Source organism: Amphibalanus amphitrite, unplaced genomic scaffold (genome assembly GCF_019059575.1).
Source record: "Amphibalanus amphitrite isolate SeventyFive unplaced genomic scaffold, NRLGWU_Aamphi_draft 000928F_arrow, whole genome shotgun sequence".
Taxonomy (NCBI): Eukaryota; Metazoa; Arthropoda; class Thecostraca; order Balanomorpha; family Balanidae; genus Amphibalanus; species Amphibalanus amphitrite.
The window spans coordinates 84,721-103,441 of NW_024882422.1; the positions used below are offsets into that span (position 1 = coordinate 84,721).

At 47.4% G+C, this 18,721-nt stretch overlaps 1 protein-coding gene across 1 annotated transcript in view; it reads right to left on the reverse strand.

Annotated features, from left to right (window-relative positions):
• Nucleotides 1–18,721, reverse strand: part of LOC122368157 (protein O-glucosyltransferase 2-like) — a 146,127-nt gene that overhangs the window by 63,604 nt on the left and 63,802 nt on the right. The window contains exons 2-5 of the mRNA XM_043341824.1: nucleotides 15,754–15,982; nucleotides 15,415–15,620; nucleotides 10,164–10,375; nucleotides 8,339–8,586 (exon numbers count right to left, since the gene is read on the reverse strand). Coding sequence (XP_043197759.1) covers nucleotides 8,339–8,586; nucleotides 10,164–10,375; nucleotides 15,415–15,620; nucleotides 15,754–15,962 — 875 coding nt within the window. The 5' untranslated portion in view covers nucleotides 15,963–15,982. The remainder of the gene's footprint in view (nucleotides 1–8,338; nucleotides 8,587–10,163; nucleotides 10,376–15,414; nucleotides 15,621–15,753; nucleotides 15,983–18,721) is intronic.

Sequence of the window (18,721 nt, forward strand, 5' to 3'; positions counted from 1 at the left end):
AGCAATGTTAGTTTTTACGCTGAAATTCTCTTTAAAGTGAATCATTTCCTGAAAAGAGCTTCTGAAACGATATTCCTCGCATCCGTGGTGCGAGCGATATTTCATTGGCGGATAGTCAAATAAAATTCAGCTGCCGAACTCTTCAGACGAAAAATATGCACATCGGAGAGAGCATTTCCATACGCACGAACTTGGCCTGGGCATAACCGAAGAAAAAAAATAATAGCCGTGCACCTGGTTGGTTTTGATTAATATCTGCTGGTCATAGTTCACCTGCAGATTGGATGCAATTGAAGTTTTCAATCATGTCATCATAAATTCATAGGATAAATAACGAGACAAATCATTCTCCCCTAATTTATGTCAAGCATAGGGTCTAGAGTTGCAAAATTTCCCTACCGCACTACCGGCATGCCGGTAATTTTTCACTACCGCAGGTTTTTTCGTGGTATCTGGCATGTCTGGCCGGTAGCATGCCGGTATTTTTGATTTTGCACAAAAAAAAAATTATCAGCATATGATTCAAACTTTGGACACTAAGAGTCTATTTAATTGTAATAACAGCAATCTTAGCCACTGCAAAATACATTTTGTGGTAGAAGTTCCATTGCCATGGGTAGGGGTAACACATGAACCTCAGCATTTCACAGGTTTGACTCTAATTAGAATTGTCAAGAATCTACTGTGGTCTATCAAAGGAAAACAAAGAATACTCATTCATGTTGCAAAAGCACTAACCAATTAGTAAGTCTAATGGTAGGTAATAGGCATAATACATTAACTAAAATAAATGAATGTTCATGGCAACATTCCCTAGGCAAAAGGCAGAATCAAGACAACACAAAACACATTGTTTGGAAACTGGCCTTGAGTCCTGAGATGTGGTCTGAGATACTCTACAAAGAATTTGACACTGAAAATCCAGCTGAAAAGGCAAGTGTTAGGTAGCTCCACTGAACTCTATAATGTGGAATGCGCATCGGCCGCCAAATGGTGTCCAACGGTGCCGCCATGTTGCGCAGACCAGAAAGCGGCCGCCGCCTGTGCTGGGGAATAGGGAATTCGGGACCTCGATTTACGTTTGCGGTCGCTGCATCCGTTACGCTCAAGCTATGTGGACACGGAACCCGGCATCTTACGCAGAATTGAGTGGAGAACAAGATGAAATCCTAAAAAATCATCAGCTAAAAGGAACTAATACGTTAAACCCTTATAAGTCAATGGGGAAATATGAAAATTGTTATTTTGGCGCCGAGAATGATCTGAAACTATCTCAAGCATATAAAATCATGATTTCATGCACTCTTTGCAAGGTCCTATGCTTCATATTTGCATTGTTGCCCTTGCGTGACGTCATTCGTGACGTCACAAGGGTCACCATTTTTCTTCAATAACTCCCGATCAAATTGAGCTAGCGAGTCGGGAAAGCCACCAATGGACTCAGGAAGACCTGCCGAATCGAATGATATGCGACATGACCTCTTTCGACCAGCTTCGTGACCTGGGGGTGCTGACCTGACCTTGACCTGAGGTCAATACCCTAAGTTGACCTGACCCGAACAAAAAGTATATCACTCGATGCGCCTGAGCTAGCTGAACACGATGATATCAAAATCGCGGCTCTACGGCCATTTTTGGCGAAGTTATTTACCAAAAACCGAACCCGTGCCTTAGATCACTTGACCTGACCTCAGAGGTCACCGGTTGACCTGAGACCCTTACAGCGGGTTCCTACCAGTCACTCTGCATTATACTTTGCCGCATACGACCACTTTACCGCTTAATTCTAGTTTAATTAGCGGTGCATTAGCGAGGTGGGTTCAACCAACCCCCTCGGCCGGGGCAAATGTAGGTCAGGCGAGTGAATTTGAGGAATTCTGAAGATACGATCGTGTTCCCCACTCAATTCTGCGTAAGATGCCGGGTTCCGTATCTACGTAACTTGAACGTAACGGATACGGCGGCCGCAAACGTAAATCGAGGTCCCGAATTCCCTATTCCTCAACACAGGCGGCAGCCGGTTTCTGGTCTGCGCAATATGGCCGCCACCGTTAGACACTACGGCCAATAGGGTTGAAGCGGCATTGCTCCCCTGTGGGTAGCTCTGAGCCTAACTTTGGTCCCAATATGAAATGAAAATGAAATAAACTGGCATTTTGTCTTATCTTTACAAGAAAACACAACATGCAGACCAAATGAATACAAAGTGGCGCAATGTGGCGCAAAGGCAACCAAGGATATTGATTTTTAAGATCCTCTGTCCCGTAAAGAAAGGATGTAAGCTGATGACGTAATATTTATTCATATGCCCTTTCGGTTGAATCACTCAAGAGAAATCAATTTTCTTATAGTGAATAACACTCACAGTGTTGATTTCATTGGAATTCAATATCGTGTTGGATGATTTTTATCTATAAAATCATTCACGAGGCAGAAGTTTGCAGTCTTAAAACCCTTTTTTGCAGTGTTTTAATCAGCTGGTTAAAAACTGTGTTATGGCGCATCTGTTTCGAAATCGATAACCTTGTGTTTGTTCCCGCGTTTGAGATGGGGGAGGAGAGGATATCATATCGTTTTTATACATATTATTTGGTGACTTCCATGGGTGGAGAACCTGCCCCGGCCACCCCGGCCGTGGCCGGGGTAACTTTCAGCCGACCCCGGCGCGGCCGGGGTAACTTTTTCCACTTTTGTAAATCCTAAAAGCTGTCTCCATACGAAAAAAACTGCCATCTATAAAAGCGTCTCTCATTATTCTTATCAACTTTGAACAGTTCTTGAAAATTTGCTTTATTTTCATTTTGGAGCTTCTATGTTTTTAAGTCTTTTCATCGCGGAGCCCGACATGTTTCATCAAACAGCCAAGTAAATCATATTTAAGGGCCGTTATCGTAAGATAACGGCCCTTCCACGACAAATCGACAAATAAAAAATTAAATTTGCACCCTCATATTTTATTCTTCGTTGAAAACTGGTGTAAGGGGTTGTGATGGGCGGGGAAGCCAGCTGTGGCAAGGATTTTTTTCTTCGAACAACGGTTTCCGAGATATAGCCTCGGGCAATTCCTGGAGTTCGCGTGGCAGCCCTATGTTTGGCGGCCTATAACTCAGAAACTATTGGTTTTTTACGATAAAAACTTTATATGGTTCAACTCACAATCAACCAACAAACATTTTGGCTATCTCGGATTTTCAATTTTTGAAAATTTTGATCACGTGACCTTTTGTCCTATTTTTCGAAGAGTGACCTTGATGTTTTCCCCACTGAAAGTTGCAATTTTGTCTGATGACGATTAAAGCCTTATCAATTGTCATTCATATGCGATAATAAAAAAAGTGGTTATCGCCCTGCGTTGACCTCAGGTCAGGTCATTTTTATGACCTGTCCATTATTACGAGCGGGAGCGACAGCGAGATCTCGAGAATAAAGCAAGATAGCGACAAGCGGTAAACGGTAAAGGGTACACACGGATAAGGTCTATAATTTTTACTGAGGTCATTTTCAGGTCAGGTCAAAGATGACGTCACAGGAGCTAAAAGGAAGTCAAAATAGCGGCACTATACATATATATGAAGTTTTTCTCGAATAACTTTCAAGGTATCCCACCTAGGAACAAACTAATAGCACCATCGTGATCCTCTCGTCGATCCGCATCGAAACATATGTATGTTGACCTCGAAAGGTCGAAAGGTCAAAAGTTGACCTTAGATCACGTGACCTAAGGTCAACTTTTGACCTTTCGACCTTTCGAGGTCAAAATACATATGTTTCGATGCGGATCGACGAGAGGATCACGATGGTGCTATTAGTTTGTTCCTAGCTGGGATACCTTGAAAGTTATTCGAGAAAAACTTCATATATATGTATAGTGCCGCTATTTTGACTTCCTTTTAGCTCCTGTGACGTCATCTTTGACCTGACCTGAAAATGACCTTAGTAAAAATTATAGACCTTATCCGTGTGTACCCTTTACCGTTTACCGCTTGTCGCTATTTTGCTTTATTCTCGAGATCTCGCTGTCGCTCCCGCTCGTAATAATGGACAGGTCATAGAAATGACCTGACCTGAGGTCAACACAGGGCGAAAACCACTTTTTTATTATCGCATATGAATGACACTTGATAAGGCTTTAATCGTCATCAGACCAAATTGCAACTTTCAGTGGGGAAAATATCAAGGTCACTCTTCGAAAAATAGGACAAAAGGTCACGTGATCAAAATTTTCAAAAATTGAAAATCCGAGATAGCCAAAATGTTTGTTGGTTGATTGTGTTGAACCATATAAAGTTTTTATCGTAAAAAACCAATAGTTTCTGAGTTATAGGCCGCCAAACATAGGGCTACAGCGCGAACTCCAGGAATTGCCCGAGGCTATATCTCGGAAACCGTTGTTCGAAGAAAAAATCCTTGCCACAGCTGGCTTCCCCGCCCATCACAACCCATTAGACCAATTTTAAGCAAAAAATAAAATATGAGGGTGCAGGGCACTTGTCGATTTGTCGTGGAACGCCCCAGATGGCACTGTAATAACATCACAAGACAGGACGAGGGTAATATCAGTGAGATAGAAGGACGAGCTGCTGAGGCTCAAGGCTCCCCCAACTTAACCCGCGCCAGGGTGGTGGCCTTATCGTAACACGTTGAGTCGAGAGGTGGGCTTTTCACGCTCCTTCTAACTCGGCTACTGGGCTACGAGGCGAGAAGCGGAACGACGTTTGAAAGAGCGACAAACGTGACCAGAGAAATCTGGTCATGTTTTAGGCAAGCTCAATAATAAAATCACCATAGATCATCAAAAGCCAAATTTCTCTGATTTCAGCGTTCTCCGACAACTTTTCTCACTCTCACAGTTCATGAGCATAACGGAGCTTAAACACTGCAAACAAAACATTCGATTACTCGTTTAATTAAGGCTCGGTCGCGAATAATATTTCAGGTCCGAGATCAAATCAATGAAAGGGTCAAAACGGTCAACTTTGACATTTTGTTTTGTGTGGGAAGGTTGCAACTTCCACGGAATAAGCTTTGCAAAGGGCATGATGGCATTTTTAGCACGATCATCCAGCAAATTTGACCTGATGACCTGACCTAGCACTATGTGACATGCGTCCGAAATTTTAAGGCGTGTTGCAAAATTGTTGTTACAATTACGAAATCTTCCGCACCTGCGTGCAGCAGTTTTCCCTAAAAACGTACAAACGGCAGACATCCATTATTCTATGCCACAGAATAGGGGTTTGTTGATAACCGTTGACAAATATTTGAGCATCATCGTCTTTCTGACTTTCGGTCGCCGGCCGGGGTAACTTTTTCAAACATTCTCCACCCGTGGTGACTTCTCAGGACAAGTGAGTTATTAACACATATTTTTACATGATTCGTATCTTACTCACATGCACTGTGCAATCTTCAGAAACACATTTCAGTAATTCAAGTTCTTTTTGTCCTTGCTTTTTTGATGAATGTGTTAATGCTTTTTGTAGGCAATACCTTTTTGATTACAGGTGATATTTTAACAGCTGTAGACTGGAATTGAGTTTCAAAATTGTGGTATTTGTGGGGCGAACTCAGCCAACATCAGGCTGCTGGCAGTTTGGTTGGACAATGGGTGGCTGCTGGGTGGGGCGGTTACTGAAATTGCCAAAATGTGGCACCTCATGTAGGGGTAAGCCAGAATCAAGAATGCAGGTTTTTTGGTATGCCGGTAATTTGGTTTTTTTGCTTGGGGCGTGGTAGCATGCCGGTATCCCAGAAAATTTTTGTGGGGCGGGGCGGTGCCGGTAGCAGCCCATTGGGAAAACTTTGCATCTCTAATAGGGTCGGTAAAACCCAAGCGCACAAATGCGAAACTCGTCCCACTGAAACCCGAAACCAAACACGCACAGCTAGCCACAGACGCACAGCGTCTCTCCCAACTGCACGTCCTCGGTAGTCGTGCACGCACGTCATCTATCGCGCGGTCCTCGAGTGACGTTGTGAGGCACGTCCGGCCGCTAACCGGCACAATTTCCCCTACCGCGTCCGTCTAACGACGACCATTCGCCGCGGCCGCCGCGCCGCCGCGACACAAACGACCCCGGCGGATCATCGTCGCCGCGCCGGGCACCGGGGGGCTCGAACGGCGCATCGCCCCCGTCTCCTCGCCGCGCCAAATAGGCCTCACTGGCGGCAGCTAATGACGGCCCTGTCGGCAGTGGGCCGCGCGGCGGGGGGCGGCGCCGCCCGAACGTGCCCGGAGCGACCTGACGGGACGGACGGAGGGGGGCCCACGGGGCGGGGGAGGGGGAGCGGGTCAGTCGGGGTCATCCCGGGGCACTGGACACGTACAGCCCACCGCTAAAGTAATGTAGGGTTTTACCAATCTCAACGGTTGGCTTTGACTGGCGATTCACGATTGTTTAATGCGGAGTGATCGAAAAGAAGATGTCAATAGCTAAAGTTGCAGCTGCAAGGGTGACGATACATATAAGCTACATTCAAAGTCCCATTGTAGCCTGGTTAATCGTTCCTAAGCTTCAGAAGCAGAACACACCCATGACTGAAACCGCACATTACTTCTGCTGTGGACTGTACCAGTCGGCACCGGAGGTCGACAGAAATGGGTGGTGCAGCAGAGCAGGCAGGCATACAGGCGACTGGAGACACCGCTCGGGCTCCGTGGGTGGTTCGGGGAGAGGGAAACACAACAGCCGCCCGAGACCGATCCTCGCAATACGCATCTTGGTTATCTAAGTCTACATTTGCAGGGAGCACGGGCGAGGGTATGCCATTTGACGCTAAATTACTGTGCTTCCCGTGAGTGCCAATGGAGAGGCCGGGACGCCAGCGCCCCTTCTCGAGTTACACGACCTAACACCGCGGAGCGTGAGTTGCGGACAGACGCGATAATTGCATGTGACTAAACAGCAGACATTCAATCCGCTGAAGACTAACAAACAGCTAACAGCAGGGGATGTGCATTGTTATCTATTCATGTTGACAGCCGTTCACGCAACTTCACAAAACCGCTCCGAGGAACGCAGTAACAACTCCGAATGAGCGTTTTTCTCTCGGCAATCGGTTTACGCCAGGCTAAGAATATGTTCCGCCTGAGTCGGTTTCAGAATGTTTTTAACGTTGTCGTCAAGCCCCGATTGTTTGCCAACTTCTTGGGAGCGAACAAAAGTTAGTTGCAAGTTTACCGCCACCAAACGAACCCAGAAAAGCCCCTGCGGCGGCGGCGGCGGCGGCGGCAGAGGCTGGATGATAAGGAAACCTCGCACCGCTTGGCGCTTTGATTGGCAGCACAGGCCCGCGCAGCTAGGGGACGGACGATGGAAAGTGAATACCGACAGTGATGAGCATATTGCACCAACGGGCTGCCGAATCTCGGCGACAGAGGAGCCCTTTACCATGCAGAGGTCGACGCTAGGTTCGAAATTCGACGGGAGGTGTCGCCATAAATTGTCAGTCGTCTACAGGAGAAATAAAGCGTGAACTCCGAGTGGACAGGACGACTTAATATGCATGCTTGTCACATCGCATGAACATGAATAGCCCAATTAAGCATAACCAAACCATTCTCATGCAAGGGCAGGGTCAGAAACGGAGCTAACCGTCCCTGGCCTGAGACTTTGGTCTGTCAGCGTCGAGGTGAGCTGACTACTGCGTCACCACAGATGGGCCCCGCGTAGTTAGGTCAATTAGCGTCCACTTTGAGCCAGGGACGGTTGCTCACCACAGTCCATCAGAATAGCCATCTACTACAGAGGGCCTGAGCTGAGGATGATCACCGCCGCAAATTGACCTTCAGATGCATGTTTATTGGTGAGTGATACATGCATGAGAAATTCGCCAAAATTGGGCTTTGGACTGTCGTTTGAAGTTTCATAATAATCTTAGAAGTAGGAGTGGGACCCACACGCATGGGTGGAGAAGAGAAGGCTCACAACTAATTGCGGTAATGCATTAATTTATTTAGCCTAGCCTACCGGAATACTGAGGATCGCGTGCCTCTGATTATTCGGCACTGGTTTCACCGGGAAATGAGTACACCATACGCAGAACCGCTCAACCCACATCAAACGTACCTACGTAGCACTACAGTAACACGGTGGATTGCCATCGCTAACGACTTGAGTCACAGGTTGACGACAAATCTAATGCACTTCACGTTGTAACCCGGATACAGATCCCCAGTAAATTACAAATAACAATTAGATCTGTTGGTAATCTCACATCATATTGAATATCAAACGATGTTTACACATACATCTCGGTGATACATTGCACCCCAATACCAGCCCCCCCCCCCTCGACCGTCCACCCCGTCCCCCACACCCCTCATGTGGCGCCTCACCTCCCCATGCACTCGACGGACGCCTCTGTCAGCTCGTAGGTGGGCAGGACGATATCGTCGGTCTCCGTGGAGCCGCACCAGCTGAACATGGGCAGCGCGAGCTGCTTCTCGGAGCGCACCAGCGGCCAGTCGCCCAGGTTGATGAGCAGCTCCAGGTCGGGCAGGCGCGCCTTCCGCGTCAGCGACAGCAGGATCGCGTCCATGAAGATGTGGAAGCCCACGTACTTGCCGTAACACCGGCGGTGGATCTGCGGGGCAATGGTATGGCCAGGGTGAGGCGAGCGATGGGCATGGAGACACAGAACCTGGGTGGTGAGGCTAAACAGCGGTCAATTACTGACATCAATGTGATCAGACAGCAAAAAGTTCGTAGCGTCTTCGTGATGCCTTTCGTAGCAATGCAACAAGAAGGCGTACATAATACAAGTCAAATGGATTAACTGTTATTGAGCTAAACGTTGATTATTTCTCAAAGTACATCAGAGGCCATTTTCCAGTCAACTTGAGCGAGAGAATAGCCCGATTAATCCCGACATGCTGAGCAGAGCTCACAAGAGTCATTTCTCATTGTGGAGGACTTTGATGCGGTCTAAATTATGTCTGTATCAGGCGGCGGCGGCAGCCGATACCCTCAGTACTCAGTACGCAAATCGCTACGGGTGCCATTCAATGTAGTATGAGCGGCATATTATAGCGTTAGTAGACGAACGGGATAGAGCCAGAGGACAAGTAATCTACACCTGATCTACACAAACTATTCAAATGCAATAATAGTTCTGGAAGAAGGGAGATGTATCGACTTTGAATCCCATTAAACTTTTTAATTATGACATCACGATGCTATGCAAACCTGATCATCAGTTGCATTTCCCGAAATTCATAAAGCGGCAATCTTTTCCTCCGTAGCTTCTAAACAAGCTTGGATGAGTGTTTGTTGTGAAAGTTTCCGAAAAGCGCCGCTGATGGTCGAATATTGGTCACAGGCTTCGCAAAACGTTTCCTTACCTAGACCTGTCCAATGGAACACACCTGTCTCACTGCAAACTACCGATTCAAATATCACGGAAATGCCGAAAGAAAACAAAAAAAAAAAAATCAAGCAAACGAGCCATTGAGTGTCAACAGGCAAAGGCACAAGGCCTTTTACCGAAAGAATCATGAGGGTTCAACGAAAGATATGGCGATTTTATTAAAACAAATTTGCAAGTCAAGAAGCAACGCTAACGAAAGCTTGTTGAACCAAACCAATACCCTAATCCGATCGATAAATTCCGCCTCTTCCCCTCCACACACAGGCCTTTAGCGAATTTTTCTGGTCTGTAGCGCAACCACTGCCACTGACCGCACACTAACATTGCAGAGAACAAGTAGCGGACACTTTCCTTTGAGCCACTGGAGTAGGCTCATTAGCATAGTGGCAGGACAAAAATTATCCTCGTTAATCAGCGAGAACAGATGGAACAGCCATTGCCTGGACTCCAATAAAGTGGACGCATTAAAGCCGTCATATGTAGGCCACGGAACACATTTTGTTCTCTAATTAATCAACGAAAAGTTCCGGCACATTCGAAGTTGTGACGGAAAGTTAGGTGGGAGCGGCTACGTTTCAGGTGGAGCGTTATCATTGATTTAATGAGTTCGTAAACTCGATAGTGGTGTCGGACCAGTCCCCTAGGCAGCCACCCCCTGAACCTCGCTAACGGTTATACATTTGGCAAGCGTTACATGAACGCAGCCCATTTTCGGCAACTGTTGCTAATGCCATCTGCCAACATCGTCTGAGCAGATCAGGTAGATAAATGGACCTTCGTCAAGTCACAATCACCTGGTTGTCTTTGACGACGTAGTTGCAAAAGCTCTGGCTGCCGGCGTGTGAGAACTGGCTGGTGGCTGCCGCTAGCACGCTGTCGAAGTCGACGTTGTGGTAGGGGCTGAGGTCACGCTCGATCTGTGGGTGGGAGGCCGGGCAGCCGGCGCTGGCCAGCCAGTCTTCCAGCGAGTCCACCGGACAGGGGCACTCCTCGGCGTATATCGGACCTGGAGACAGAGGGAGGCACACAGTCACACACAGGACACGGACACTCCTCGGCGTATATTGGGCCTGATGGCAGGCGAGGGGGACAGTTATACACGGGGCAGGGACACTCCTCGGCGTATATTGGCCCTCTTGGCAGGGAGATAGACACAGTCACACCCAGGGCAGTGACACTCCGCGGCGTATATTGGGTCTGGAGGCAGGCCTGGGGGAGGGCAGTCACCAACGGCCAGGGGCACTCCTCGGCGTGTAGAGGTCCTGTGACAGAGGAGTCACACACAGGTCAGGGACACTCCTTCGGCCTTCGGCGTATATCGGCCCGGGGGCAGAGAATGGAAAGTGAACAGTCAAACACAGGACAATGACAGTTGACAAGCTTCCTGACAGCAGTCACGGTCTGGGAGAGGGTTGGGGAGATAGTGACAAACTGCGTGAGGCACGCCGGCAGCATAATTCATTGGAGGGTCACCGGAGTTTAATCAGGGAATCTACACGAGGCACCAGCTGTGCACAGATATTAAAGGGGATTACGTACGCACTACGCAGTGCGTCGCGACCCTCATTTCTCAGTCGTACATGCAGCTGCTATTTTCGTGATGAGAAGTTCGACCTCCATTAACTGATCGGATGACGCACTATTTCGGTAGGGAGAACATGTGCGCTTTGCCGCACACTGGGCATATGACGCACGGGAGGGATCAGCCGTCTGCCACCGCCATTACCCCTTTCCATCATGGCGCACATTTGTGCGAGTTGACCTGGCCGCGGCGCGGCCGGATTTAGATCAGATCGAACAGGGTGGGGGATTGATCAATGTGCCGCCGAGTTGTCGGATGACACGCGCGCCGGCCACCTCCCACGCCGCCTGTCACGTTAGAGGGGTGCGGATAGAGCGGGGTCTGATACCGGCCGACTCTCTGGCGCCACTGAACGCAGCATGCATTACTCACTGACGCACGGCCCGGTCAGGTTACAGCTCCCCTCCCTCTCCCCCGGGGGAGGGATGGTTATAGCGGCGGTCAGCAGCAGTGACCGGTCACTGAGCTCCCGAGGGAGGTTGTCAGATCGCGCGTGACTTGAGCTGCAGCGCTATACAAATGTGTTTCCTACCGTCTTACCCTCTAATGTTCATTACATGAGCGATGGATAAACAAATCAACTCAGAACAAGATATGGTCTTAACCGTCCCATTCGCAGGAGCTGCAGCCGACTGAGGCAGGACTGGGTTCATTTCCGGCCCGAGTCTAGCGCCACATTTATCCCGCTCAAAGTGAGTGCGAATTTACAATGCACATAAATCCATATCAATGCATGCAAAAACCCGCCGACAGTGTAATCATCTTATCAGCTGCGGCCTCATCTGCCGCACTCCCCCGTCCCTCCCCACCCCTCCCTCACTCCCCCGTCCCTCCCCACCCTCCCCACCCCCGTCCCTTCCCACCCCTCCCTGCCACGCCCCACGCAATCTAGCAGCCCGCGCCCGAGGCTTGTTTGCTCTCCGGAACTTGTCGGGCGCAGTTGTTTGCTTCCTAGAGTCGTACCTATAGGACGCGACTGTTTGTCCTTGTGTCGAACCAAGAGGAGATTTTGGAATTGACAGCAATGACACAATGATTTATTTCATTACAAACAGCTACCGAATACACGCAAGTTGTTTAGGGCATGATCTATGTCTATTGTCTCTGGCATGGAGGTAAGTACCACATTTTCGATATAATATATATACGGAAGCATTTTGCGAAGTTAGCGAGCTCAAAGTGAAGGAAAATACATGCCAATGACGAGAGCAGTCTGGAAGGAAGTGCACGCCAAGCAAGCGGGCAACTTTCGTAACAACAGCGCGAGTACAGGTAGCGAACAAGCGATGAGCGAAAAAAAACCTGGCTGATACTGTTGCAGCCCAGGTGGCAGCCATCCATTTTACCAATCAAGTTAACTCGGAATTCTGAAATATGTAAAGCAAAGTTCAGCCTCATACATAAAACTATCCCAAACAGCTGAGAGCTCCCACGGTAGGTATGCTAAACCAAGCCGGATTATTCCGGAATCTGGCCCGTCGCCGTGCGTACCGGGCCGTTGCCGGGGCTGTATTTTTGGTGGACGGCACTCGGATGCAGTTTTCATTGCTCCCGGTGGACAGGGACCATCACGGCTCACGAGTATAACGTGCCTCAAACCAGGGTGTTCCAGGAAAATCACCACAGCCGCCGGATTTGTACGTGGTTTCACGACCACTGGCGCTTTGTTAGGGGGATATTTTCAGACTGGTTGCATTTGTGACGATTCAGGGGTGACATCTTTATGTCATGTTTCGAGCGTTTTGGACCTGCCCGACATACCTGACTAATGACTATAAAAGACATTATATATATATATATATATATATATATATATATATATATATATATATATATATATATATATATATATATATATATATATATATATATATATATATATATATATATATATATATATATATATATATATATATATATATATATATATATATATATATATATATATATATATATATATATTAATATATATTTTATATATATATATATATATATATATATATATATATATATATATATATATATATATATATATATATATATATATATATATATATATATATATATATATATATATATATATATATATATATATATATATATATATATATATATATATATATATATATATTAAATACTTATTACCAAAAGCCAAACAAGAGTTCGTACTGTAAGATTCTGCCACTGTGAGGAACTTCATATTTGCGTGGCTAGAAGAAAGGTATCGCCTCTGAAAAAATGTAACCAGTCAAGGACGAAATTTATCAGTCAGGAGAGCTACACTCCATTTCATACTTATCCATCATCAGTACCAAAACTGAATGCCGTTGAACTGAAAGCGGCCGGGCCGCGGGCCGCTCTTATTGGAAAACTTTCCCAACGTCTTTCTGATCCTATTTGAATTCGAATTTCGCTATGGTGCCGAATTCATCCGACTATCTATTCTGCTTCGCAGAATATCGCTAATAGAACCGTATTGTGTCGTCCGATTTCAGCGGGACGCCGGTATCACAAAATGGCGCTGCCGAGACTCACAAGACGGCGAAGAGACTACCGTATTCTCCAGAATGCAGGGTTACTGCAGGTATACCAATATCAGGAAGTCGCTTCTCGTAGGCTGCAGCAGGGTTGTGCTTGACTCATGAGTCGAGTCAGAAATTTGACTCAACTCTGACTCAAATGAGCCAGATTTGAGTCAAGTAGGATAAAATGTTGAGCTGTTGAGTTGAGTCAGAGTTGAGTCGGACAAAAATATTAAGGCGTTGAGTTGGGTCAGAGTTGAGTCAGTAAAATAACTTTTGACATTGAGTTGAGTCAAACATTTAGGAACATGAGTCAGCTGACTCAACTTTCTAGAAACAAGCTTTTCATCCCCCCCCCCCCGCTTAACAACTTCGCCCTGGCCCTGCTGCCAGATTTTTTTCACCCCCGCCCCCGCTCAAAAACTTTTTTATCTGAGTCATTTTGAGTCAACTCACTTGACTCAACAAAAAAAAATTGAGCCAAGTTTGAGTCGACTCATATTTTCATTGAGCCGCTTGAGTCATGAGTAGAGTCAAGGGAAAAATCAGCTCCTTGTTTGAGTCAGAGTTGAGTCAGGGCTTTCTGAAGTTGAATGATGAGTCGAGTCGGCATTTTTTTTTGAGTCGAGCACAACCCTGGGCTGCAGTGCTCCCGCCTGCCTGCCAAGCCAGATACGGAAGTGAGCTTTTATTATTATTATTTGCTAGCTGGGGTAATTTGTAGCAAGCGAGCGTTTCGTACCCGAATCAGATAACAACCACCCTCTGAATATGCCACCACAAGCATCATTGGCCGAATCACTTTCCAGAGAGAATAATCAAAAGTAAGAAACAAGGAGTAACATTGCGTCTGCCGTCTACCTATAATAGCCAGTATAATCCATATCCATATTGCACTGCCGGTCCCTGTCAGCGATAGCCGTGCAGTAAACGTCAGCCACGACGACGTTTGAAACAGGCTTTATGAATTTATAGTAATGAAAACACGTAACATGTAAATAATTCAGCATAATGGTTGCGGCATGGAACTTGGGCCTTTTTAGAACTTGCTGTTGTTGTCATAAGACAGCCTATCAGCAGGAGCATAGCAATCCAATGAATATTTTAGACAGCCGTGTCTCAAAATACAATTAAATAAATTTACATTTATACGAAGCCCAAATGCTACAATGTAGTGTTTGTTTGTTTTCGTCTAGCGAGACCATTCCAGGGCCGGAAGGATGATTCAAATTCGGGGGGGGGGGCACATTGGCCTTTGCGGCCACCCTAGTGTTCCGCGCGGGCTGAGCCCGTCACGTGGAAACGTCAACTAGCCCCGCTAACGGTCAATCTCAACTATAGCCTTGGGTCAGCCCACGGTATCACAGCCTGCTCTTGGGGAGCTCAGCTGCTCACGTCGGATAGAGGCGACTGTCCAGCCCGGATCAGGGGCTTTGTGGTATTGGTGATAAGGATTCACACGATCTGAGGATAGATCAATGGCACCAAGGGAAGATTTAGTGCAGTGCCGAATCAAGCTTTTTGAATTTTACTTTCTATGGCAGCTGGTTACAGAAAATAACGTCTAAGGGCACTACAAGTGCGAATTCGGCATCCGGAAAATCAGGGATAATTTTCCGGGATCAACGGGATCATTCGGTGTTTTAGGCTGACACCGTGCATAACGGACATGCCAACGAGTAAAAGAGCCATTACTGGAACAAAAACAATCTAAAAATAAGACTAACTGCATCGATAGTCCCTGCAATACCAAATTATTACCGGTGATCCCGGATAATTATCCCTCATTTTCCGGATGTCGAACGCACGCCAAAGATATATTTTAGCCATGACCATTGGCCATAAACATCGTCAAGACAAATTGTACATCTCTTGCTCATTGGCGCTGCCAGTTGGCTGTGAGCTCCGGATCTCGAGTGACTAGTGCTGCCACCTACTCACCGTCTATCTTGTACGGACTGTCGGCCACGTGCTGCCCTCTGTAGAGCACCCTCAGCACGGCGTTCCGGCATGTCACGAACACCCTGTACCGCACCATCACCGTCCCGTCGTGCCGGTCCAACGTCTGCATATTGACGTGGCAGGGACCGCGGGCCGAGTCTCCCGACAGGCTGACCTCGAACACACCATCAGGGGAGGAGGTCAACCTGAAACAGCGGCAGACAGACGCCAGTCAGCGGGCGAGACCGGATCCGATCGCTAACAGAGGTCAGTCGGGGTTGGTCTGAACAGCAAAATAGTGAAACAACAAAATCAACTCAGCTAATCAATAGAACTCACTCGTTGCCGTGCTTGTCGACGGTCTGTATGAAGAAGTAGCGGGCCGGGAGTACGACCTCGTCCGGCCGGAGACCGGGTCCCGTCAGGCGGCACCGCGCCGGGTCCACCGGGTCCGCGCCTGGATCCACCGAGTCCGCCGGGAGGTTTCCGGATACCAGCAGTAACGAGCTGAGCAGCAGCAGCCCGCTGACGAGGGCCGGGCGGGCCATGGCGAACGGCACTCCACTTCCTAGAATGGAGATTCGGCAACGTCAGTGCACAAAAGACGATGGGCGATTTATCCTCAAACAGCAAGCACATTTCATTTTTTGGCAGAAGGTGTGACAGAGTTGGCTATCAGTTATCGAAAGTTTATTCTTTTTCTGACAACAACCGCTCACGATAAGACATGATGTCACGAGCTCTGGCGGACCGCCCGATAGCTGGCGATTTTTGTCCCATCCGCGGCGGCATTTTTCGGTGTGGTTTCGCCCACTGTGTCGGTGCGGTTTTAGGGTTTAGTTCTGGGTACACCAACCGGTTCCGGTCGGCCACAGCTCGGCCATCGGCCGTGGCACGTGCCGTTCTGTGGTAGTAATGTCGCATTACGAGCTAATGTCGCATTGTGCGGTCTGTCCATGGCCCTGGAACAGCCTCGTCAGACGGCTCCTGACAGCGTGCACACAGTGGGGCAACTGCAGCCGAATATGGTCAAAACAGAGGGCGCGACAAAAGAGCCATCCAGCTCAGCCACCACTTAGGCACATGACATCATGAATGACATGAAAGAAAGGCGACTCGTAAACAATAATACAGACGTGTTTAAAAAAGAGCGAATGCTACCGTATATGAGCAGTATCGCGGAGGCGGATCAAAGGAAGGATTGGAGAATGAGTGGGTGTTCAGCGGGGGTATCATAGGCTTACATCGCGTGACATAAAAGCTTAGCCACCTCACACGGCCGGAGCTCCAAACCACCCTTCCAAACGGAATGAACTGACAAACGTGGGTTTGGCGCTCGGATTATAAGCTACGACGTAGCCAAAATACGTACGAGACGGTGAACTTTCCCGGTGAATGAAAGGTATGCTGAAGTGTTCGTGCAGGGTGTAACGAAATTATCTGGACATCTTTTTTCGCCATATCTGTTGGCACAGTTTCATTTCTGATGTTAGAAGCACGAATAATGGATGAATACGTAACTCTGGCAAGTGCGCACACAAGGGGGGGGCACACGGGCCCGTGCCCCCCATTCGAGTTGGGGGGCCCAAATCGAAGGATTAGGGGCCCATTTGAAGGCCGCCTCAAATGGGCCCCTAATCTTTAGACCACCAAAGACCGTGTAAAAATGAGCTGAAATAATGACTGAAAAGACTGGGAAGGCCCAGCTCGCTCCCCACCAGGACCATATATAGCGCAGCCAGGGTCGTTGTGGTTAAATTTTAATGGCCCTTAACCCGCGCCCGGCTGGGGGTCCTGGATTTCCACGCCCTGCTGGGGGGGGGGTGTTTGAACACCCCCCCTTCTAACTCGGCTCCTGGGCCACGTAGCGATACGCGGAAGGCGGCCTTCGAAAGAGCGTCAAAAATAATGAGGAAATCACTTCGGTCAATTTTTTGGTCAGGTCAAAGGTCAGGTCACCAGAGGTCATTGAAGGCAAAATTTCGCCGATTTCCAGGTCGAATGTCGACAATTTCCAAGAAGCCAACGCATAACTCGGGAACCAATAGAGCTACGGCGCCGCGGAAAAGCGCATTCGATAGCCCTATTAACGCCCTTTCTGAATAATTTTCTCAGATTTGACCTAACGTCAACGGTTTTGCCTGCAGGGGGCAAAAACTGCAAAAATAGCCGATTTTTTCGGGAACAATTTTTCTGCAATAACTTTTGATCCAAGCCTTGTACGAGCTTACTTTTACCGGCATCGTGTTCCTCTCGTCAAGACGCATCGAATGAACTATAACTTGACCTTGAAAGGTCAACTTGAAAATTTGACCTCAGGTCAAGGTCATGACCTGACCGGAAAGGGTCATGTTGCATATCAGTCGATCCGTATCGTCGAGCTGGACACATCTAAGGCGTTTTCATCGCTCTAGCATGCCTCTATCAAAAGTTATTTGCGAAAAACTGTTAGATACTATTCGTGACCTAAGATGACCTCAGGGCATAAACAGGGGTCACGGACACCATTTTCATGTTCAGTGTGTCTAAACCACTTGTAATTCAGTGTTTGGGAGTGTTTATAATGTCTTTCGTCCAAAAGAGGCGCATTTCAATTTTCTCCCATTGACTTATAATGGGGAGGTCGCAAAATTGACCTGACCTTAGGTCATCGATATCAAAATTCTGAGATATACATTTTGTACATGCTATTGCTCTTAGCAATCGCTGAAAGTTTCAAAGCGATCGGTCACTCGGTGTAGCTATGAGAGACATTGAAACTTTTTATGAGGTGAGGTCACTTCAAGTGACCTGGTGACCTGACCTTGAATGACCTTGGTCTGAAATTTTTACAACATGTGTAGAATTGATGTGTGATAAGGTGTACCAAAAACGGCGGCGCTCCGCGCCGCCGTTTTTGAGATATTCGCGAAAAACCACAAGGGGGGGGGTGTTCAAACACCCCCCCCCCCCCAGCAGGGCGCGGGTTAAAGTGACCATCCCACCTTAACACTAGTTTTGAGTTGAGATAGCCAAATTGGTGGCCATGGCCTGCAAATACCGGCATGGGCACTCACAGTATCGAAAAAATGTTTTAATTCGGAGATATGGAATTTCAAACTTTCTTTTATCAGCAGTATCAGCAAATTTCTTTTCTTTTATCTTTTCTTTTATCATTTCTTTTATCAGCAAACTTTCTTTATTATCAGATTCCTTTATCAGCAGTACCTAGTTCTTTGACCGCTTCATTGTTTACCTACCGTCTGGTCACGTGTTCTCGGAAGAGAAAAAAAGACACTGTGGCCTCTGTCACGGTCCCTGACCAACT